The 24835-nt window shown below is 43.0% G+C and overlaps 1 protein-coding gene across 1 annotated transcript in view; it reads right to left on the bottom strand.

Annotated features, from left to right (window-relative positions):
- The window catches only part of SCUBE3 (signal peptide, CUB domain and EGF like domain containing 3), a 378535-nt gene that overhangs the window by 290460 nt on the left and 63240 nt on the right, over positions 1-24835 (bottom strand). Inside the window, exons 2-4 of the mRNA XM_072137190.1 lie at positions 22609-22731; positions 22409-22534; positions 17948-18082 (exon numbers count right to left, since the gene is read on the bottom strand). Coding sequence (XP_071993291.1) covers positions 17948-18082; positions 22409-22534; positions 22609-22731 — 384 coding nt within the window. The remainder of the gene's footprint in view (positions 1-17947; positions 18083-22408; positions 22535-22608; positions 22732-24835) is intronic.

The raw sequence follows: 24835 nt of genomic DNA, 5'->3' as shown, positions 1-24835 counted from the left end.
GTATGTGTGTGTATCTGCTGTATTTGTGTGTGTCTGCTGTATCTTCTGTATATGTTTTATATATGCTGAATGCATGTGGTGTATTTTGCATGTATGTGGGTCTATGCTGTTAATATGTGTGAATATAGGACGTTAAATATCCGTCTGCAAAATCTGTGTACCTCGAGACAGTCCCACCATATGTGGCAGTGTGTGCCGATCCCACCACAACCTCTGAAACAAAGAGGGCAGACTGGAAATGGAAGGAACCATAAAAACCCATCTCCACCTTCTCTTGGTCTCCATTCACCAATGCCCCATTTTCAGAATATAGGGGTCCAACCTGCTCTGACCCATTTTTCTTCGCATTGATATACTTAGGATTTGTTTTACTACCTGTCTTTCATTTTGTATTTTGGCTGATTTTTTTTCCTTCTTATAGATTTTGGTAAGTGTTTTGTAATTATTGAAGGCCTAGGATGACCTGTCAGATTTATATTTTTTGAATGACCTCTTTTTATCCTTAATTGCCCTTTTAAATGTAGCTGTAAGCCACACTGGGTATAATCTAGCCCATCTATACTTGTTATCTATAGGAATAAATGTAGAAGTATAAAGACCCAGGATAGATTAGAATTTCTCCCATTTACCATTAGTATCATCATGTAACAGTATCTGATCCTAATCTATATCCTGTAGTGCAGCCCTGAATGTCGGGAAATTAGCCCTCTTAAAAGATTTTTCCACCTGTTTCTGCTTTTTACTGTTTAACAGGAAAATAATTATATTATGATCGCTGTTCCCAAGGGTTTCCCGGACACTGACATTTTGGACAATTTCCTCATTGTTAGAAATCACAAGGTTAAACAAAGCATCATCTGTGGGATCTTCTACAAGCTGCACTATAAAATTATCCTTGAACCAAGAGTACCCCACAAAACAGGGGGGAGGAGGACAAGACTATACTAAGCTTGTCCGTACTCCCTACAACTGTTCATCTAATCTATAGTACCTGCATCGTACGATGCAGGTACTATTGATTAGTACACAGACGCAGCGCAGCACCGTTGCTTCTGCGTCTGTGTGTACATGCAGCTACATTGACGTCAATTGACGCGACCTGTGTAGCGTGGAGGAGCGCTGACACCTACCAGACGTCAGCTGTCCGGCCCTCCCTGCAGCTCCGCGGCTTGGTGTAAGAGGCGCAGAGCAGTGACGTCACTATCCCGCGCCTCTTACACCAAGCCACCGAAGACCGAGGGAAGAAACCTGCTCCAAAGAGGTGAGTATTATGTTTTGGTTTTTTTTAAAATGATAGAATGGGGACAATAATTATGTCTGGGGTGGGGGGGGTGCTTTAAGGCTGGCAGGGGGCATTAGGACTGGCAGGGGGCATAAATTATATGTCTGGGGCGGGGGGGGGCATTATTCTATATCTGGGGCTGGCAGGGGGCATTAATCTATATCTGGGGCTGGTAGGGGGCATAAATTATATGTCTGGGGGGGGCATTAATTATATGTCTGGGGGGCATTATTCTATATCTTAGGCTGGCGGGGGCATAAATTATATATCTGGAGCAGGCAGGGGGCATTTATTATATGTCTAGGGCAGGCATGGGGCATTATTCTATGTCTGGGGTAGGTTGGGGACATAAATTCTATGTCTGGGGTAGGCTGGAGCCATTCATTCTTTTTCTGGGCTGGGATGGGGCCATTAATTCTATGTCTGGGGCAGGCTGGGCCATTAATTCTATGTCTGGGGTAGGCTGGGGCCATTAATTCTATGTCTGGGGTAGGCTGGGGGCATTAATTTTATGACTAGGGTAGGCCGGGGCCATTATTATTACACCTGGGTCATAGTCGGAGCTCTATCAATACTGGGGTGGGGGTGGGGGGTTAAGGAGGTTAAAGGAGAGAATAGAAGAAATAAATTATCCTTACCATTACAGTATGTTACATTATGGGGCACTATTTGTGTGGTGCTAATATTGTAGGGGGCTCTATTACAGTATTTGGGGCACAGTATTGGTGGTAGCAGAAGAAGGGACAATGGGAAAGAGCAGAACATAAGACGTCTGTTTGGTAAACTCTGCAGGAATGCTGTGTACCTGGAGGTAGAGACAAGGTGATGGTGGAACTAATAGAGAAGATGAGGAACGAGTACAATCCGAGGATACGTCACCTGATGTCACTGGATGCAATAGGTGAGGATCTCATGTGTTTTCTGTAGCTGTATATGATAAATAATGACTTTTTGCATGTTCACTTCTGTGTATATATGTAGTATTATAGTAGTTATATTCTTGTAGATAGGGGCAATATTATAGTAGTTATATTCCTGTACATAAAGGGTAGTATTATAGTAGTTATATTCTTGTACATAGGGGGCAGTATTATAGTAGTTATATTCCTGTACATAGGGGGCAGTATTGTAGTAGTTATATTCCTGTACATAGGGGGTAGTATTATAGTAGTTATATTCTTGTACATTGGGGGCAGTATTATAGTAGTTATATTCTTGTACATAGGAGGCATTATTATAGTAGTTATATTCCTGTACATAGGGGGCAGTATTATAGTAGTTATATTCTGGTACATAGGGGGCAGTATTATAGTAGTTATATTCTTGTACATAGGGGGCAGTATTATAGTAGTTATATTCTTGTACTGTGAGGGCCAAAATAATGATTTTATGCTTCTAATGATTATATGCCTTATGATTGTATACATGTGCCCTTTGCCCTATAGTTTGTACTTTGTCTGTTGAGAAATACAGAGCTTTTCCCTTACATCAGTTTTAACCAGACATGCAACTATCAGCGAAACTCAAGTCTTGTGATGGAAAGCAGAAGATGGAAGAGCAGATGTTACTCCAAAGATAGTACCAGGTTTTTTGGAGTGAAGGTTAACTTCCTAATCTTCAGGCTGCAGAAGATGACGCCTGCATGGCAACCATAATCTAAGTTGGAAGACCAATCAGCAAGAGCGGAGGGCCAGACATATATGCTTAGCTATAACCAATTATAATGATTTTAATGTATGTAACCACACCTTTTCCTATGAGTATAAGAAGCTATGTAATCAGGAAATAAACACAGTTCATCTCTCTTTTCTGTTCGGCAAGTTAAGAGCATGAACCTAAGATAAAACAGAATTTCAGTCTTCTGTCTTTTCTTATCCAAACGTGCACGCATGCTCAACTAATTTGGAGTGTCTGAGAGAAGAGTGTAAGGCGGGATTGGCCCGACCCTGACAGCTGGCGCCCAACGTGGGGCCATCCCCGCTGATACCGTACACCCGAGGACCCGAACCAGAGGACGGGGGACGAACGCTTGTCTACACCAATAGAGGACCGCGCGGCCTCACTGAGTCACGGTAAGTTGATGCATATTATATATGTGTTGGACTTCCCTGTGATCATTGGTGTGGAATAAGTTAGTAGCTTCTGATACTTTCCGGGTCTAAGGGCTGATTGTCTGAGTGGTGAGACTCATTTTCTTTACGGTGATCGCTGGGATGGTTCAGAACTGATGTATAGTGACACTTCCCTATGGTGTGTCACTGAATAATCACCACGCCTCATTCTCTCAGGCACTGAGTCAGACCTCTGGGTGGAAAGTGAAAGTAAAGGGCTTCATTGTGACATATAGAGTCTCTGCCCCCCTTCTGTAGAAGCTGGGGAGGAAGTTTGCGGACTGAGAATAGTACAGATTGACATCCTCTGTTCTGGGGATATATTGGGTTACGTGGTTACGATATTGGGCACTGGTTACGTGTCCGGATTGTTTTTATTGTTTCATTGTTTTTATTATTTTATACGGGGGGAGGGAATTAAGGTGGTCTAGGGTTAGAGACCGGAAAGAAGATAGCATGGCTCACTAGGAGACCGGCTGATTAAGGTACCGAGGGAAGCACGGTTTATGAGCTAATGAATAGCTCTAACGGATGTGTAGTCAGAGGTTTTCTTTGGTAGCGTAGGGACTTTGTTATTTTCTTGATACACAACGGTGAGCCGGGGCCCCTGCGTTGAGTGAATAGCTACACTAACGTGTACCTTGTTAGAACATGATGTTAGGTGTGTTTAAGAAAGTGCATACCCTCCCCGAGGGGGCAGAGACTGCAGTCAGGCTTGTTGAAAAAAGGGAAGGAAAAAAGTATGTTAATAATTGTGCAAGGTTGTACAAGTATGTTGATATGCCCTCAAAGGGAAGGCTACAGCCTTCAGTGTGGAAGCTAATTCTAACCACAAGTAGGGGGCAGTATTATAGTAGTTATATTCTTGTACATAGGGGGCAGTATTATAGTAGTTATATTCTTGTACATAGGGGGCAGTATTATAGTAGTTATATTCTTGTACATAGGGGCAGTATTATAGTAGTTATATCCTTGTACATAGAGGACAGTATTATAGTAGTTATATTCCTTTACATAGGGTTCAGTATTATAGTAGTTATATTCTTGTACATAGGGGGCAGTATAATAGTAGTTATATTCTTGTACATAGAAGGCAGTATTATAGTAGTTATATTCTTGTACATAGGGGGCAGTATTATAGTAGCTATATTCTTGTACATAGGGGCAGTATTATAGTAGTTATGCTATAATGTTATTGTTTTGCATTAAGGCCATCTACCAACAATTTGTCTGTTATAACCCCACCCACATTATCTGACCACACCCACTTGTTTTGACTCTGCCCATAAAATGGGGCCACTTTTATAGTTTTTTCCAGGGCCGTTTTAAATTCCCAGTCCGCCCCTACTTATAAGACACTTGTAGTAGAAAATAAATACATCTTTATTGGTACAATATGGACAATAAAAAATTGTTAGTTACAAACTATAAAACAGTAGTGGCATCGTGGGGAAGGTGTCCACAGGCTATAGTACAGTAATAAATGGTGAAACAAAGAGGAAATAGCAATTTAAACCCAGACAATGTGGAGATCAAGCATATATAGAGTAAAAATACAGGAGGAACAGGGCATGGGGTAACATGAAACCTGTTGGGTACCATCTAAAGAATACATATGTTTAGACTTGAGGGGGTCGCTATAATGTGCAATAGCATGAAGGGCCCTTCCAATGGTAAATGCCAGTTCTTACCTACGTAAAAAAGGTGATGTACTCCACCGTCCGGGAAGACCGGAGTTTATAAAGGGGTCCCTGATAATTGATTGGTTACAAATAAAATGACAGTTTCTGGTTTATAAAACAATTTAACACAAAATAGGCATCTAATAAAATGTATAAGAATTAATTAAATATAAATAAAGATATATTCATAAGATTTATATGGACATATTAAAAAATACAAACACAAGATAAATCTAATATATTTAACCTTATGTTATGATGAGTGGAAATCTATGATCCTACGGAACTACAAACGGAAGAGGAAACAGCTCCTGGATTGAAAGACTACAGGTATGGAGTCTGATATGGACCAAAAAAAAGGGGAAGTCAAAACATGATGGAACAGTCGCTGGACATTGAGATGGTTAGTAACGGGTTGGTCTATGAAGGGGTTAGGAGGAGAGAAGAAGGAAGGAGGGATTATTGTGATTTTATGTAGTGTCCCTGGAGAACTAACAATTACAGACAGATAAAATTGTTTGTTTATAAAATCGTTTAGTTTGCTTCATTGAGACAGTTTGGATGAAGGGTATTTAATTTATAAATCCAATAGACCTTGCGTCTGCAAAGTAGTATTTTTTCCTCTATAAAACTTCTTTCTAGATAACTCCAGGTGATTGAGGTGATTGTGGCTAATCACCAGCAGCTCTAAGGTGTTGCATTAAAAAGCTCTCTCTGCTCCTGGGAAAACACCTTATTTGAGTTGCCAATTGCTATGTGATGTGGTTGGGAAGCTGTACAGTAGGTAATGAGGAAACTACTGTATTGCATGGACTTCCCCTGCATATTGTCTCAGACCATGGGGTCCAGTTTGTCTCCCGTTTCTGGTGTTCTCTGTGCGGTCATCTTCAGGTTAAACTGGACTTCTCATCTGTGTACCATCCACAGTCCAATGGACAAGTTGAGAGGGTTAATCAGACCCTTGGATGCTATCTCCGCCATCTTGTTGGGCCATCTTGTGCCCAACAGGATGACTGTTCCACCCTGATACCATGGACAGAGTTTTCTTACAACTCTCTAGACTCTGAATCTACCGGCTCCACTCCATTTTTTGTTGTCCTTGGGTGACACCCATGCCAACCTCTTCCTCTGTCTGAGCCCTCTGATTTTCCTGCCGTGGAGGACTTGGTTCATGATCTCAAGTCCATCTTGGAGCAAACACGTCAATCTTTGCTTCTGTCATCTTCCCACACCAAAATTCAGGCGTACAAGAAGCGCAAAGCTCCTCCAGTCTTCTCTCCAGGGGACAAAGTATGTCTGTCTTCCAAGGTACGTCCATTTAAAGATACCTAGTTTCCTTGGTCCATTTGAAGTTCTGAAGCACATCAATCCTGTGGCGTGTAAACGGCTCCTTTCTCCCTCCATGCGCATCCCAAACTTTGCACTTTCCACATCTCTCTCTTGAAACCAGTCATCCTGTACCGCTTCTCTCGGCAAGTGCCTCCTCCTGCTCCTGAGGCTAATTCCACCAATGTCTTCGAGGTAAAGGAGGTCCTGGATATGAAGACAGAGGGAAGCGGTTCTTCCTTGTCGACTGGAAGGGGTTCAGGCCAGAGGAAAGATCCTGGGAGCCAGAGGATAACATCTTGGATCGTGGTCTTCTGCAAATATTCATCCAGTTCAAGAAGAGGGGGAGGCCGAAGGGGAGGGTACTGTCAAGGGTGCTCCTGCTAGCCATCTCCTGGGTCACAGGCGCACCCGTGCCCCTCTCCGCTGCTCCAGTCCCATGGTGATCCACTCACCTTGCCTGGATCCAGCCTTGACTCTGACTCCGGGTGGCGCCCACGGCCGCTTCAAGAAATTTAAAGGCACAGCGCGCCATTAATTGGTGCTGGCCGGCCAGCCATTTAATCTAAATTCCAGTCCCTTCCTGTGTCCTACGTGCTTACGCCTTAGAGAAAGCTCCCCAGCATTCTTGTGTGTTCCCATGTATCCCATGTGTTCCTGCTCCCGAGTTCCTGTGTCCCATGTGCCTGTGTTCCCATTCCCATCTGCCTGGACCTTGACGTTGCATCTCTGCCGCCTGCCCTGACCCTGTGCCTGGACCTGACCACAAAACTGTCTTCTGCTAAGGTACCTCGACCTTGGCTGCCACCACGGGCTAGTCGCACCTGTGGAACGACCTGGTGGTACCCTGCTGCAGCAAGACCATTGTGCTTTGTGGCGGGCTCTGGTGAAGACCAGGTGCCATTTAGACTCCAGTCCCAGGTTTTGGCTAGTACCACCTCCCGCGGTGTTCCAGAGAATCCACTGATCCCAAATCCTGACACTGAGAAGGTTTTTCTGTTGTAGTTCGGGTCTGGGTTTTTTATGGAGTGACCAAAGAGCCTGGGTGGGAAGGTTACTCTCATACTCCAAAAAGTGAAAAAAAGACATGACTTTCAATTAAGGCCTTTGGATATTTTGAATCCAGAATAAGAATCCATAATGACTCCCTTATAATTCAAATCCCCTCCTCTTCTGGGTTTATGTACTCTTTCAATCACAAACAAAAAGTTTGTTATTTGAGAAGTAACCAGTGTGTTCAGCAAATCTGCATTTCAACTTTCGGATTGTGCATCCCACATATAGCAAATTGCAATGTGTGCATCAAATGGAATAAAATATATGGTCCGTATCACAATTTATAACAATTTGAATATTGTAGACCTTCCCTATGAGAAGAAGGGAAAGGCACAGTTTTGAATTCATAGATGCACACGTCCCATCTGCTTCCTCCACATGTAAAATATTCCCAAAGTATTAACTCTTTTTGCTTTTCTATCTGATGCTAATGGTGTTTACTAAATACTGTATATATTTTCATTTGTTGGTAATGCAAGTATAAGGTCTGATATAGATAAGTGCCAGGTTCATTCATGATACTTACCAAATGTTAAGCCACAGACAACTGGCAACACCTGGGGGTACAGCCATGTCGCGACTGCTATTGCCTGCACCCAGGGACGCAAAAAACAAATGTCATCCTAAAGGTGTCTGCAGCGTGGCATGTTTTTTAATCACAGAAGACAGAACATGTGTTGTTTACACAGTGTGCCACTAGTCCATTAAGCGTGGCCAGAGCCTTGACAAACTGAGCTCCTCATGTATGACCAGGCAGAGTAAACATGAGGTGCACTGGCTGATACACCAAAAAATCCTGTAAAAGTCTCCCCCTTGTTGCTTCTGTTGGCCCAGCCTGTTCCACCACCTTCCAAATCACAAGGCTACGTGTCTCCCCACAAAGAGAAGATATGATGCCACCACCACCAGCAGCAGCACCATAACCATGCCTGTCCACACCATCAAGTTCTCCATCCACCAAGTAATGAGTGAAAATGAAAGTTTGGACCATTACACACACACACACAGCCTTTGAAATACCCCCATTAAGGCTAGTGTAGATGGGAAGCTTTACCCATTCCCGGGAAGATACTTCCCTCACCCGGACATGCTATTACACCCAGCTTCTGGCACCATCTCGCGAATGGAGCCGGTACCAGAAGCAGCAGGTGTCAGCTGTATATTACAACTGACACCACGGTCTAACACCCGAGAATGGAGCTGGCTACGATCGCGAGTGTTAACCCCTTACACGCTGCGGTCATGCATGTGACGGTGTCCTGAACTTCAGCCTCACCACTACTATCACTGGCCATCACTGCAGGCAAAGTCACGCCTGTGGAGCGACCTGGTAGTATCCCGCTACAGCAAGTCCAACCTGTTTTGTGGCGGGCTATGGTGAATACTAGGTGCCACTAAGACTCCACTCGCAGTGGTTCAAGGGGTCAGCCTCTGATGCTGACATCTATATTTACAATATCCTCCGATCCCCTCCGATACTAACACCAAGTGCCCTGTGTACCTGATCATTTTAAAAACACCCAACAAGCCATATCTCCCCCCCCCCCCCCATTTCATATCCCATATACTAACCATGTCACTACATCCTCCACCAACTTAGGCTATTTTAGAACCGGACCCCCGTGTCTTTTCTATCCCAAATCACATTACTTTTCAATTGCCCCCTCCCCTGCAGGTTGGCTATTTCATATTTCATCACTCTTGCCCTAATCCTCCCTGTTTGTGTCTACCTCTGTTGCACCCGGGTAAGCCGCAATCCCCCCCCCCTTTATTAACTATTGTGGTGGAGGAATAGAAAATCATCAATTTTTGTTTAACATATTTAGCAATTTTTTACGGCCTTTTACCTTGTTATATTATCTTTATTTTAATGGGCCAATGCAATTACCTTATATATAGAGATGGTCGAATTTGTAAAAACTCGATTCTACCTGGTTTGCCAAATTTTTCGAAAAATTTTATTCAAACCGAATCAAATCATGACGAATCACGTTAAAAGACAGGTATTTCCTGGTTGCAGAGAGCCTGTGGGGTGTTATAGAATGTTGTGCCATGCTCAAATATGCATAGGGAGCATGGTTTGGTCTTCAAACAATGCTGTGTTTAGTATGACAGGCAGATGACAGCTGCTTCTTCACTCTTCAATTCCATGGGCACTTACAGAGGCCAACTTAACCAAATAAGTGAAGAAGCAATGCAGCCTGACAAGGTAACGTCTGTGCCAGCTCGATAGGACTAAACTGAGGGACAAGTTCCCACTATAACATCAAAGAGTGCAATCTTTTTACACTGACATCAGATGATTCCATAGATTACTACAGAACCTATTCTGTTAAACGTGGGTACATGTAAAAAAAAAACCCAAAAGAGTGGAGAGGTTGTTGGCAGTAATTTTGAATTTAACGTCACTGATCATTTTGCCCTTGTTTTCATTTATCAGTGTCCTCTTTCAATCGGTCAATAACAGTATTGCTAAAGCCAAAACCAAACAGGAGCGGATCCAAAACAGAGATGACCAGTAAATGGGATATTTGCATGTCCTCTGTGTCCGGTATCCACTCCTACTTTTGGGTATCAATCCTGAATCTTTTTTTCCTTCTGACAGATGAAATGAAGGGGAAAACCAAACATAGTGGTAACATCATAGAGTGGTGGAGGTGAAAATAGCATTATGGAAATCACAGGGTGTTCCAGGGAGACAGCGGTCTGTTGGCAGCAGCATAAGTAGGCCGCATAGTGGCACAATGACAGAGTGCGGAGGTGGCAGAAATATGTTAGGCCACATATTTGCACAATGATAGGGTGTGGAGGTGGCAGCAACATGGTAGGCCACAGAGTGGCACAATAATAGCGTGTGGAGGTGGCAGCAAAGTGGTAGGCAACAGAGTGGCACAATGTATAAAGGTAGCCCTGATTAAGAGTGTTTGTTACACCTGAAACGCGTAAGCCTGTTTCCCACAAAGGAATATCTGGTGAATGCTGTACTAAATTTTGGATTTTGTTGTCCTTTGATTGATGAAGAAAAATAAAGGATTGAAATTTTAATATACTTCGGTGCCGGAGTGAATCATATTTTCAAGCATATTTGTGTCACCATCAGGGTCTGAACGTACTCCTGAGCACGAAAAGGATGGAGGTGAGCCGCTGAACAATCTTTTCTAACTAATGACAAATTCTGGAGCTGGCAGCAACATGGTAAGCCACAGAGTGTGGAGGTGACGGCAACTTGGCAGGCAAAAGAGTTGCACAATGACAGAGTGTGAAGGTGGCAGCAACAGGAGGTCAGGAAGTGGCCCAATGACAGAGTGTGGAGGTGGCAGCAACCTGGTAGGCCACAGAGTGGCCCAATGACAGAGTGTGGAGGTGGCAGCAACATAGTAGGTCACAGAGTGGCACAATCACAGGGTGTGGAGGTGGCAGCAACATGGTAGGCCACATAGTGGCACAATGAAAGAGTGTGGAGGTGGAGGCACCATGGTAGGCCACAGAGGGGCACAATGACGGAGTGTGGAGGTGGCAGCAACCCGGTAGGCCACAGAATCGCACAATGACAGAGTGCGGAGGAGGCAGCAACCTGGTAGGCCACTGAGTGGCCCAATGACAGAGTGTGGAGGTGGCGGCAACAGCAGCAGCAGGAGCAAAAGGTCAGAGAGTGGCACAATGACAAATTATTTAGCTGGCAGCAGCATGGTAGACCAAAGAGTGGCACAATGAAATAGTGTGGAGGTGGCAGCAACATGGTAGGCCACAGAGTGGCACAATGAAAGAGTGTGGAGGTGGCAGCAACATGGTAGGCCACAGAGTGCCACATTGACAGAGTGTGGAGGTGGCTGCTGCAGCAGCAGGAGCAAGAGAGTGGCACAATGACAAATTATTTAGCTGGCAGTAACATGGTAGGCCACAGAGTGGCACAATGACAGAGTGTGGAGGTGGCAGCAACCTGGTAGGCCACAGAGTGGCAAAATGACAGAGTGTGGAGGTGGCAGCAGCAGCAACAGGAGGTCAGAAAGTGGCACAATGACAGAGTGTGGAGGTGGCAGCAGCAGGAGGTCAGAGAGTGGCACAATGACAAATTATTTAGCTGGCAGCAACATGGTAGGCCACAGAGTGGCACAATGACAGAGTGAGGAGGTGGCTGATGCAGCAGAAGGAGGTCACAGAGTGGCACAATGACACAGTGTAGAGGTGGCAGCAAAATGGTAGGCCACAGAGTGGTAAAATGACAGAGTGTGGAGGTGGGTGACAATTTCCGTCCCTGGTAAAGATGGTGGGAGGCAGATGGAGCAACTGGCAGCAGATGTGTGGCATCAGGCGGGTGGCAGCATCAGAATAGTAGCTGCAGTAGGTCGTTAGAATCCAGACTCATTTCTCATCATTTGGGGGAGGTGAAATGGCTGATCTAATCTTATGCATAAGGCATTGGTGTGTTGAAATCCTGGCCGATTCACGCCTGATTCATCTTGACAAAGGTCAGTCAGTCCACATTATGGGTGGACAAGCGGGTTCTCCTTGGGATAAAGATGGCCCTCGCTGCACTGAACACCTGCTCTGATGCCACATGACTGTTTGTGCAGGACAGCTTCTCTACTGAAAAGTCCACAAGTTGCGGCCACACATCAAGTTTGGCTGCCCAGTAGACCAGGGGATCCTGGTAAAGTGCTGTCCAAGTAAGCAAGTGAAGGAGGCTGCTCATTAAGGATTAAGGATTCCAGATTTAATGCTGCTGATGGAGCTGTTACTGCTCCCACACCCCCATCTCCCCACAGCAGCCGTGGCAGTAGTGCGTGAGCGATGACTGACAGGAATCCCCTGGTCATTCCAGACAGAGGATAGGCAGTGGACAACAGTCTTTTCAGTATTTCTCTATATTGTACGCCAGTTGTTCCTCCTTCTCGGCAGCTGGAAAAAAGTCACCCATTTTTGTCTAAGAGGGTGGAGAGCCAAAAGTCATCCCTATGCCGGATGTTCACGATTCGGCTGTCTCTAGTTAGGCAAAGAGCATGCTGCGGGCCATCTGCACAAGTGTCTCTGAGGGACTCCTGGCCTCCATCTCCACTGTATACTGCCACAGTGCTTCTGGGTCATCTGCCTCGTCTTTTTCCTCCTCCAGATGCTCCTGCTCCTCCTCTCTTGTCACCTGAGTGGAAAAACCACTGATTTCACCAGACTCTGCGTGTGCTCCAATGTTCTCCTCCTCCTCCAGTTCAACCCCCACCGGACTCATGTGGCCACTTCTCCAGTGCCCTGACCAGACACATTTTGCAGCATGAGTTCCAGGACATGAAGCAGTGGAATGACGTTATTCATCCCGCAGTCCTGGTGACTGACAAGTAACGTGACCTCTTCAAAGGGCCTGAGCAAATGGCAGGTGTCACGCATGAGCTGCCAGTGGCTGATATCAAAGTTACACGGGGGAGAACTCCTGTCTGCTTGCATCACCAAAAAATCATTAATGGCTTTTCTCTGTTCATATGGGTGGTCTAACAAATGGAAGCTAGAAACATCGCATATCAGACTATGTTGGTGGAGTCTGATATGCGATGTTTCCACTGCAACTTGAGGAGGGTGTGCTTGGCTTTGTAAGAATGGCTAAAGTGCATGCAAAGTTTCTTGGCCATTTTAAGAATGTCTTGCAGATGGGTGGAAGGCTTGAGGAACCTGTTGACAACCAAATTGAACACGTGCGCCATGCAGGGCGCATGGACCATCCCTCCTCGGTGCAGCGCGGACACCATGTTCCTCCCATTGTCTGTCACCATGGTTCCGATTTGTAGTTGTCACGGAAAAAGCCACAGATTGATTTCTTGTTACATGACGTGGAGCAGTTCCTTCACTGTGTGACTTTGTTCGCCCAGGCAAACCATGTGTAGAACTGCGTGACACTGCTGTGCCCTGCACATGTGGTATGATGGAGCAGCACTTAGACTTGTGGAGGCTGAGGAGGTGGTGGAAAAGGAGGAGGTGTACATTGGCGTAGGTACAGCAGTTTGACAATGTGGAGGAGAAAGCGGCGTCTCCTGTTCAAGTTGTTGGTGTGGCTGGGTGGGAAGCACATTCACCCAGTGGGCCGTAAAGGACATGTACTGGCCCTGATTGTAGTTGCAGCTCCACACGTCCGCCCTGCCGTGCACCTTGGAAGAAACTGATAAGCTCAAGGACTGGCCCACTTTCTGTTCTACATATTTGTGAAGGGCTGGTAGTGCATTTTTAGAAAATAAATTTTGGCTTGGAACTCTCCACCTCGGTTTGGCACATGCCATTAGTTCTATGAAGGGTGCAGAGTTCACAACTTGGACAGGGAAGGACTGCAGTACCAACAACTTGGACAGGAGCATGGTCAGCTTCTGCATCTTAGGATGGCTGGACACATACAGTTGTCTCTTTGTAATCGCCTCTTTCAACATGTTGTCCATGTGTAGCAAAGAGCAGGAGCATCTGGAGGGGAGATGATGTCAAAGACAAACATCTCCCTTCAGCAGAGGTGCTGGAGCCTTGACTGGCTGAAATGGCATGTGTGCCACTAGGTGCTGCTGCTGTTGCTGCAGCAGCAGGATGGACCACCACATCTGAGCCATGTTTCTCCCAGGCCATTGGATGGTGACGCTGCATGTGTTGACGCAGGGCCATGGTGCCAACGTTAGCTCCCTGGCCACGCTTCACTTTCTGGCCGCAGATTCTATATATAACACTCGGCTCCTCTGGTGTCTTAACAAAAAACTGCCATACCACCGAAGTGGTGATTTTACTGCCAACACTCTACACTGATTGACTACTAACGCCGCTGCCTCGCTGAGCCCCTGTGCCACTGCTCACTTGGACCTGCAAAGTGGGGTTTGTACCCCGTGGCCGTTTGGCTCCCGTCCACAAACTGCTGCCACCCTGCTGACTCACGGCCACAGTACGACTTGCTGCCTGCTTCGCTGCCTGACGCGCAAGCTGACACCCTCTTCTCCCGTCTCCCAAGTGCGATCGGCTACCTCATCATCGATTTGTGTTTCCCTGTCACTGCTATTCTCCTCAACGATCTAAGTATGCACAGGCCAACTACTTGCAAGTGCAACATAACCTCCCATGCCACTCTCCACCTCTCTACTTTCCCAGTGAAGAGGTTGAGCAGTGGATGTCTGCCCCACCTCTTCACTGCCAAGCACCTGCTGACTGTCCTCAAAGAATTCACCCTCGCTGTATAGTGGTGCTGAGCCCAGACCACCCAGTAGATATCTTGCTGAGGGAAATGAACAGGACAGAGGACAGGTGAGGGCTGATGACCTGCTCCTAGGCCATGCCAACTAAGGGTTGTATCTGACGAACCCACGTACTCTTGGCTGGGGTTGTCAGATGTCATTTGGGAGCAAGTGGATGACTTAGTCAACCAATAAAGAACCTTTAGGTTGTTTATCAACAAACTGCCACTAGATGACACCGGCAGTTCTGGCCTTACAGAGTCACCCTGCCGCGATGTCCCCTTACTGTGCAATTTGACCAGCAATTTGGGGTATACAGATCCCCCAAAATGGATGCTCTGGAGTTGGAGCAAAAAATCACTGCTGCAACTATGTGGATTTCATACAGCAACAAAAAAGACCTGCAATTTTGGATATACAGATACCCCAAAACGGACACCCTGGAATTGAAGCAAAATCACTGCAGCAACTATGTGGATGTTACGCAGATTTCTTTCTATTAACTTCAGCAACAAAAAATTGGAGCAACAATCACTACAGCACAGTACAGTACAAGCAGCTAGACGCTACAGACATCACATGCAGAGTGAAATGCAGAGATTGGAAATGTCTGCCTATTTTTATAGGGCTGTGTGACATCACATAAGCCTGCCAGTCGCTGATTGGCTTACAGGTCATTGAGGGTGTTCCTTTCTACTTCCCAAAGTTCTCTGCCTCATGTAACATGTTGTGCTCAAGCCCATATAACACTAGCATTAAGAACGGTGAATCCAGTGCCTCAGGAGCTGCTATTTACAGAATATTGCCTCAGGCAAAATTGGACTACCCATATCCAGGTGTCAATAAAATGTTACATTTTATTGACACCTGGATATGGGTAGTCCAATTTTGCCTGAGGCAATATTCTGTAAATAAACTGACCCTGCCAAGTGTCTATTGCCCATGAAATTCTGCTAAATAATCAGGAGCTGTCAGGCACTTTGTGAAGTGTCATAATAAGGATCTTTCTTCATTCACCTTCATCGGCATGAAAAGGGTGGATCGTCCAGCCCAGGGTTCCCCAAACTACGGCCCGCTTCGATCCGGCCCCTTACGCTTGCTGGGCCCCCGCGGCCGGAGCCTCCGTCCGTCCGGACAGGAAGCTCCTGCCCGTCACTGTATAGTGCTCGATGCGGCCGCAAACGGCCGCTCGAGCAGTATTACTGGAGCGATGTGGCCGGAAGACAACCCCGGCGCACATCGCTCCATGAACTAGGCTGCGCGGCCGCGTGATGACGAATGATGAAAAATAAAAATCCTGTACTCACCTAAGTCTCCCGCGGCGCGTCTTCTATCTTCTTGCCACGTCCGGGCAGGAAATGGTGCGCGGACGCGGCAAGAAGATAGAAGACGCGCCGCGGGAGACTTAGGTGAGTACAGGATTTTTATTTTTTATTATAAAAGGTTATAAAGTTAGTTATAAGGGGCAGTTTAGTAAATAATTAATAGTGGAGGGGCAGCATAAGAAATAATTAATTATGAGGGGCAGCATAGGAAATAATTAATTATGAAAGGCAGCATAGGAAATAATTAATTATGAGGGGCAGTATAGTAAATAATTAATAGTGGAGGGGCAGCATAAGAAATAATTAATTATGAGGGGCAGCATAGGAAATAATTAATTATGAAAGGCAGCATAGGAAATAATTAATTATGAGGGGCAGCATAGGAAATAATTAATTATGAGGGGCAGCATAGGAAATAATTAATTATGAGGGGCAGCACAGGAAATAATTAATGGTGGAGGGGCAGCATAGGAAATAATTAATGGTGGAGGGGCAGCATAGGAAATAATTAATGGTGGAGGGACAGCATAGGAAATAATTAATTATATGGGGCAGCATAGGAAATAATGAATTATATGGGGCAGCATAGGAAATAATTAATTATATGGGGCAGCATAGGAAATAATTAATTATGAGGGGCAGCACAGGAAATAATTAATGGTGGAGGGGCAGCATAGAAAATAATTAATTATGAGGGGCAGTTTAGGAAATAATTAATTATGAAGGGCAGCATAGGAAATAATTAATTATGAGGGGCAGCACAGGAAATAATTAATGGTGGGGGGCAGCATAGGAAATAATTAATTATATGGGGCAGCACAGGAAATAATTAATGGTGGAGGGGCAGCATAGGAAATAATTAATTATATGGGGCAGCACAGGAAATAATTAATGGTGGAGGGGCAGCACAGGAAATAATTAATGGTGGAGGGGCAACACAGGAAATAATTAATGGTGGGGGGCAGCACAGGAAATAATTAATGGTGGAGGGGCAGCATAGGAAATAATTAATTATGAGGGGCAGCATAGGAAATAATTAATTATGAGGGGTAGTATAGGAAATAATTAATTATGAGGGCCAGCATAGGAAATAATTAATTATGAGGGGCAGCATAGGAAATAATTAATGGTGGAGGGGCAGCATAGGAAATAACTAATGGTGGGGGTATAGGAAATAATTAATTATGAGGGGCAGTCTAGTAATTAATGGGGCGAGGCATATTCAATAATTAATGGAGAGGGGTCCCAGTATATTTAATAATTAATTGGCCCAATTAATTCATTAATTTGGCCAATATATAAAATAGTTCACAAGGGGGGGTATCAGTGTATTATGGATGCGGTCACATGTACCGCTATTTTTAAACTTTAGTCCGGCCCTCCAACGGTCTGAGAGGGACAGTGAACGGTCCCCTATGTAAAAAGTTTGGGGACCCCTGGTCCAGCCCATGGAGGAGACTGAAGAAAGAAACTTCTAAAAAAGAGAGGCATATTGGATCCTTGCTTTAGGATCGAGATATCCAAACTGTATGAACTCAAAGAATGGTTTGCATGTTTTCCAGATATCCTGCATTTGATTAGTCAGGTGTGCATGAAGGTATTTCTAGGGTTGTCCACCCTCATTTTAACATACCATGAGTAAGGCTTAAGTAATAGCCAAAACGCGTAAGTGTTTGGACCTACTGTACACCATGTACAATTTTTACTGATGACAAAATAAAGGAAAGAATCATTATTTTATCTAGATGTGCTACGGAACTCTTCTACTTTTAAAACTGTTTTTTGCAGTTTGCCATCTTTTAACCTCCAGATCGATTAATCAAGACATGAAATTTGATATATACTGTGATCAAATTTTCTTTTCAGCTATTTAAACTAGAATTCATGTAAACTTTCAGTTGTTTCATGGAAAGGGAAGTTACTTTTGGTTTGTAAAGGTAATAACAATGAGAATTTTGTGCTATTAAAAAACACTGCACACCTTCTGGGTGCTGGATACAAGTATGTTGGTTATCACTAAGAAAGAATCCTTCTCGACAGCGGCATTCATAGCTTCCCATCATGTTGACACAAATCTGCTGGCAACCACCATTTCCCTCAATGCATTCATCCAAATCTAGATTAAAAACAAGAAAAATAAAACAATTGTTATTAAGAACAATAACATCTGTAATTAAAAAACATTATCTACCATAGCCATTTCACACTTGCTTATGTTCTGAGAGACAGAATTGCACATTTTTTATTATTGCCTTTTTGGTGATTTATATAATGTTTCTTGAGAGTTTGGTGAGGATTTGAACTTTAAGTTGTCTGCTCAACTGCAACTCAATCAGCTCATTAGCCAGCTATAAAGCCTTCTTGGAGCTGTTTCCCTTCCACTCATTTGGTTTAACTATGTGTGTGTCAGTTCTGTTTCTCCTCTAGCTACCCCTCACATTAGTCAACGCGAGGAGCTTCCTCTAGTTGGTGGTTGGTTGTCATCTTGACTGCTTATGTAGTGGGGGTGGGAGATTGTATCAGGGCTGACTCTCCCTCCAGACTTCACATTTTTTAATTATTTAAACTTTCAACACATTTTATAAATCAATCAATTTTACTACCGGTAGTCTCCTAAATACGTAAAATGGTAAGTATGAAAATTAGTAACGCATCAGAATAGAGCATATTATACATTCTATAGGAAATCTATTCAATTTCAGATAAAAATAAACATTACATTGTTGTAAAGAAAATGTTTTACTTTCTCACTGATTACTATTAAATGTACTAATTCTCTCTTATGGTACCTTAAAGATAAACATTAAAATTTCAGTCTTCATTATGACCCTTCGGAGTCTTGGACTATAATCTACAGATCCAATTGACCTCTCTTTGTAAAAGACGCAATGATATCTGTTCACCATCGCTCCCAAATATTTCCTCAATTATCATCCATCTCAAGTCTGACACCTGATTTCTGTGGTCGCTGAAATGTCTTGTGACCGTTGTTTTTCCATATTTTTTATTTTTCACGCCTAAAGATTCTTTTTCTTGCAAGTTAGTTTCTCATTTGGCAAATGTTCTTATAGCAGATCTATGCTCATTTAAACGTATTTTCACGGGTCTCGATGTGTGGCCAACATATAATTTGCCACAAGAACATTTTAACATTATATATATATATATATATATATATATATATATATATATATATATATATATATATATTTGCTATTGCAGGAATGCTAAACTTTGATGAAACGGATGATACAATTTTTCTCCATTTATAATCGAACTGCAATTCTGACAGGATAAGCAAGCATGAGTTTCGCTATGTTGGGCTTTCAAAAATTGTTGTTTGCTTAATATGATTTTACTTTTACTCATGTTTGCGCTTACAAGGCTATTAGCTAATGATTTCCCTTTCTTGTACAGTGTAAAGTGTTAAAATGCCCTTGTGGCAAAGTATATGTTGGCGAAACATCGAGACCCGTGAAAATACGTTTAAATGAGCATAGATCTGCGAACACAGACATCAGATGTCAGACTTGAGATGGATGATAATTGAGGAAATATTTGGGAGCGACAGCGAAGAGATATCATTGCTTCTTTTACAAAAAGAGGTCTATTGGATCTGAAGATAAGAGTCCAAGAGTCCGAAGGGTCTTAATGAAGACTGTAATTTTAATGTTTATCTTCAAGGTACCATAAGAGAGAATTAGTATATTTAATAGTAACCAGTGATAAAGTAAAACATTTTCTATACAACAATGTAATGTTTATTTTTACATGAAATTGAATAGATTTCCTATAGAATGTATAACATGCTGTATGCTGTGTTACTGATTTTTATTCCTACCATTCTACGTATTTAGGAGACTTCCGGTAGTAAAAATTATATCTGGCTTGCGTAGTTGTACACTGAGCATGTCTGATGAAGGGGCCTGAAATGTCACAGTACGGTGCTCACAGCACTTTCGGTAGGCATCTGAAAGAGTAGGAGTCTCTGCCTGAGATTGAGACACATGAGTCTTACAAGCTTTAACTGATGAATTACGCTATATTGGCGATTGAATCTATGAATTTATAAGAATACTAAATATTCTCATGATGTCTAAGGTCTTTTATTGCAAGCTATATATTTTGAATGAATCACCAAGAAATTGTTGTTATATTCTTATGAATGTTCGAATTACTTAAGGAAAACTTTGAAGTAAAATGAAGAAAGTCAACTGGATATTCATTGTGGACATTCTTTTGGACAATATTCACTCGAGCATTATTCATGGGGAAATGGTAGATCCCCTCGTCCTAGACCACTCACAGGTTTTTGTATATTATCTCCACATATTGTCATTTTTTTTATATATGAGATCAAAAGGCCTGTCAGTTGGCTGGCTGTGGTAGTAGTATATCTTCAACCCAGGAACAGCGATCAGTGTGGCTCGAAACAATGTCCTTTTTGTATGTGAAGGAGCCGGACTGGCTCTGCTGCATGGGCAGCATGATTTGGTGCAATCTCTGTCTTTCTCTAGGATGATCCTCTGAAAACCAGGCAAAGTCCTAGAGCAGGACCTTCAATATGTCTCCTGACAGGTGGTAAGATAAGCAGACCCGTCTCTAGACAGGTACAGAGAGAAAGACCTCAGTAAAAGGACCTTTAACCAGACAGGTACTAAGAGAAAGACACATAATTATAGACAGGGCTTAATTTAGTGCTTTGTTCTGTGTATATATTCTGGGGGAAACCATCCAACACAATTCTGCAAATGTAACAAGTTATTGACTTATTGTCAATACAAAGCAGTTCATAGTAGTAGAGTACAAGATAGTACACATGCATACTCAAGGCCATCTGGTCGTAGTGTCCCATCACAAGTGGGGCACAACAATGGCATACAATAGAATGGTATAGGAAGATACTGTCAGTGTAGCTTGGCTGAGTCTGAGTCACTAGAATTAATACCCAAATTGCTGACACCAGTGTAATGGCCAGTCCCAACTGGGTCCACTTAGCATGCACAACAACTAGATTAAAGGAAATCTAAACAAAAGGAGATCTGATTGTAAATTCCTCCTGCCTGCTCAGCCCTAATGTGTAATTCAATAATCCTGGAACCTGTTTTGTTAAACAACTTTATTTTACTAATAAAATACTAATACTAATTAAAACTAAAATGTAAATTTACTGCAGGGGCTATTAAGGCATGTACTAGCTTGAGCTCCCAGTGCCCGGCCAAGCTAGTACACGCCCCAGTAGCTTCTGCAGTTAATTTACATATTACTAAAATAAAGTTTTTTAACAAGTTTAGTTAGGTTCCAGGAATCTACCATCAGATCTATTTCTGATAGATTCCTCATGATAGGTTTCCTTTAAGTAATGTCCCAACTCCAGGACATTACACAGTCACTGAGTGTCTAATGTTACAATATATTACAACAACTAATTACGATAACAGATCCTATAGTACAGTGGTGGCTAACCTATGGCATACCGAGCCCCCTCACTGTTGCCCTATTATAGAATTCATCAGACAGGATCCTCCTGCAGGCCCAGGTAGCCCAGGTTGTGACTGTTTAATATCAATAATACTGAGTTAGCCTTAAAAAGATATTGCCTGATTTCTTCACTCTTCTTCTGCTCTCCATGACACAGTACAAATCTACACTACTAGCAGCATGAGGTGAGATACAATGCCTTGCATGAATAGCAAACACCCTTGGGATACTGTGCTCTTTTAGGCAGGGTGCCAGGTAGGCTTTATTTTATTTTCTCACGATATGAACTGTGCATGTTTTAGCTAAAAACAGTGTTGGCACAAGTTAGTATAGTGCTATGGTTACCTGTTATTAGGCTTACTAGTGAATCTGGTGACAGGTTCGCTTTAAGAAGCCCTCCTACTCTACACTCACTATGTGTATTAATTACACCTATTTCAGTTGATTACCAGTATAAAAGACCCCTGTCTACACACTCAATCACATTCCACCATGGCCAATACCAAAGCTGTCCAAGGACAACAGGGTTACAATTGTAGACCTGCACAAAGCAGCATGGTGAGAAGGTTACAACTCTTGTTGCAATTAATCAAAGGTATAAGAGACAGCAGATGTCTGTTGATCTTCCCAGTTTGGGGCCCTGTGTAAGATCTTGCTTTGTGGGGTAAGGATGATTCTGAGAATGGTCAGCAATCAACCCAGAAATACATGTGAGAGGACTAAAGGAGGACCTCCCTTTTTGGAGATTGGCCCTTTTGAATAACCTCTCTAGAAAGTGTCCTTGGTGTTCACTTTTGTAAATGACCATTTTGGTTGGATGTGGTAATGAATATCAGAAACCTCTACCTTAGACTACTCCAAATTATTTAACCATTTTGATTTTAGGTAAAAAAAAATAATTCAAATATTCCAAATGGCTTTAATTATTATTAAAAACATCAAGAACTGCATTATATGTTACCTAGACAGTTGTGTCCATCATGTGTCAGTCGAAATCCATCATAGCATGTACATCGGTAGTTTCCAGGGATATTAACACACTCGTGTACACATCCTGCATTATCATCCCGTGCACATTCATCTACATCTAGATATAAAAGAGCAGATATGTAATAAACAAAAAGAGAACATTTTTTTCTTTTAAAGCTAGATGTGGCTTACCTTTACAGTGCTTTCCATCTCCTGTATATCCAGACTTGCATATGCACTTGAATGAGCGTAGGGTATTCTGGCAAATTGCATCTATGTGACAGTTGTCTGTTCCCTTCAAACATTCATCAACATCTAAAGTAGGTTAAATAGAAAATTTGCTAAATATTATACATTCTAAATCTCTAATTTACTATTCCCATCTATTTTTAGAGCATAAGTTCTGAACTATCATGTTACGTTTAAAATATATACTTGTTACTTTTGGCCATGACTGTAGAATCCTCATGGTAGGTTTCTTTTAATCACAGTATCTCAGATCCAAAAAAGATCCAAAAAACAGCAATACAATGTAGATTCATCATACTTCATAATTTGAACACCAATTTACCGCGCAGTCTTGGGGCTGCCTATGTTAGGGTAATTTCGGGACACATAGGTAGTGCCTAACATATTGATAACCATTGGGAGAGTGCCAATGGTTTTTCTAGTAATTAAAAATAAAGATTGATGTTTTATACGGTATCACTTATACTTTGCTTTAATTTGCTTCAACTGTCATGGTTCAGATCCTCACCAGAAAACCTGCACAGCAAAAGGTTTTACCTTTTTGTCATCAATTCACAGTAGTAAGTGATCATAAACCACTTATTCCAATCTTCAATAAGCATTCCTCAAAACCTCCCCCAAGAATTGAATGCTGGGTACTCCGGCTAAGAAGCTACAATCTTTCCCTGAGGTACGAGGCAGGAGTTGGAAATCCTGCAGATTATTTTTCAAGACATTCCTCACCATACTCTGCCAAGGATGACACACCAGCAACTGTTCGAGCTGAAGAGCATGTAAACTTTGTTGTTGAACATTCTGTGCCAAGAGCTATGACTATTAAGGAAGTCAAACAAGATTGGATTCTGATCCACAACTTCAGCTGGTTATTGAAACTGTACGGTCCAAAAATTGGATTTCATTCAATACTGAGGCTCATCTTCAACCACCTGAACAAGCAGCATACCTGCAAAACTTCTTCAAAGCAAGGCATTCACTTTCGGTGTCAGACTCAAATCTACTTCTGTGTGACAATCGCTTCCTGATACCTAAGAAGTTACAGGACAAAGTGCTTGATTTGGCTCATGAGGCTCATCAAGGAGTTGGAAAAAACCAAGCAACTACTTGTATGGTATGGTTTCCAGGAATTGACAAAAAGGTGGAGTCCCTCATCAAAGCATGCATTCCTTGTCAAGCAGCGACAGGGGCCACCCTTCAATAGTGCAGACTTCAAATCTTTTGCTACTTATCTTGGGTTCACACACAGAAAAATAACTCCATACTGGCCTCAGGCCAATGGCAAAGTGGAACGTTTCATGCAATCTATCAACAAAACTCTCAAGATTACCACCATGGAACACAGGGATCCGGAACAAGAATTGTACAAATTCCTTAGACAGTACAGAGCCACAACACACTCCTCTACGGGCACACTACCAGCAACTGCACTTTTTAACAAATGTCCCTTCATTGAGTCCCCAATGGCTCTCAAGGATTCCTTATCAAAAGAAAGAATGAAGAGATATGCTGATAGAGGCAAGGATCGCTACAAAATGGTAGTAATAAATGTGGGAGATTGGGTCCTAGTTAAGAGGTTGAGACCTAGTGACAAACTGTCTTCCACATATTATCCTGAACCCTTTCAGGTGACTCAGGTCAAAGGTACCATGATCACCGCGCAACACCATGGTCATCAGGTCACAAGGAAAGTGTCCCATTTCAAAAAGCTTGAAGGATATGATCCAGGAGTAACTAGTTCAGAGCTAGACAAAGATGATTTTATTCCAGACACAAGTGTGGTCCATAGTCCATCACCGGAGTTGAGATCCTGCTTCAACAACTCCACCAACATCTAATTCAGAAAACTCTCAAAGTAGCTCAACGTTATCCTAGACAGGAAAACCGCCGGCCACCAGTTCCTCTTACAGACTACATACTTCAGTGAATCTTCTAACCACAAAGAACTCTAAACATTCTTTTATTTTTTGTAAGGAGGGGAGGGATGTGATTTTGTTATATGTGTTCTGCTTATATTTTTACTGTTAATGTGTTTTGAATGTTCTGCCCATCAACAGCAATGTACTGAGGAGGAGCAGTTTGGTTTAGGGCAGTTGTTACATATAGAGTAAGGAGAAGCATGGAATATAGTTGTCTCTGAGCCTGCAATCCAGTGATCCGGTGTCGGTTCCTTTTA

The sequence above is a fragment of the Engystomops pustulosus genome, chromosome 2, assembly GCF_040894005.1.
Source record: "Engystomops pustulosus chromosome 2, aEngPut4.maternal, whole genome shotgun sequence".
Lineage (NCBI taxonomy): Eukaryota > Metazoa > Chordata > Amphibia > Anura > Leptodactylidae > Engystomops > Engystomops pustulosus.
This window is presented reverse-complemented; position numbering and strand designations above follow the sequence as displayed.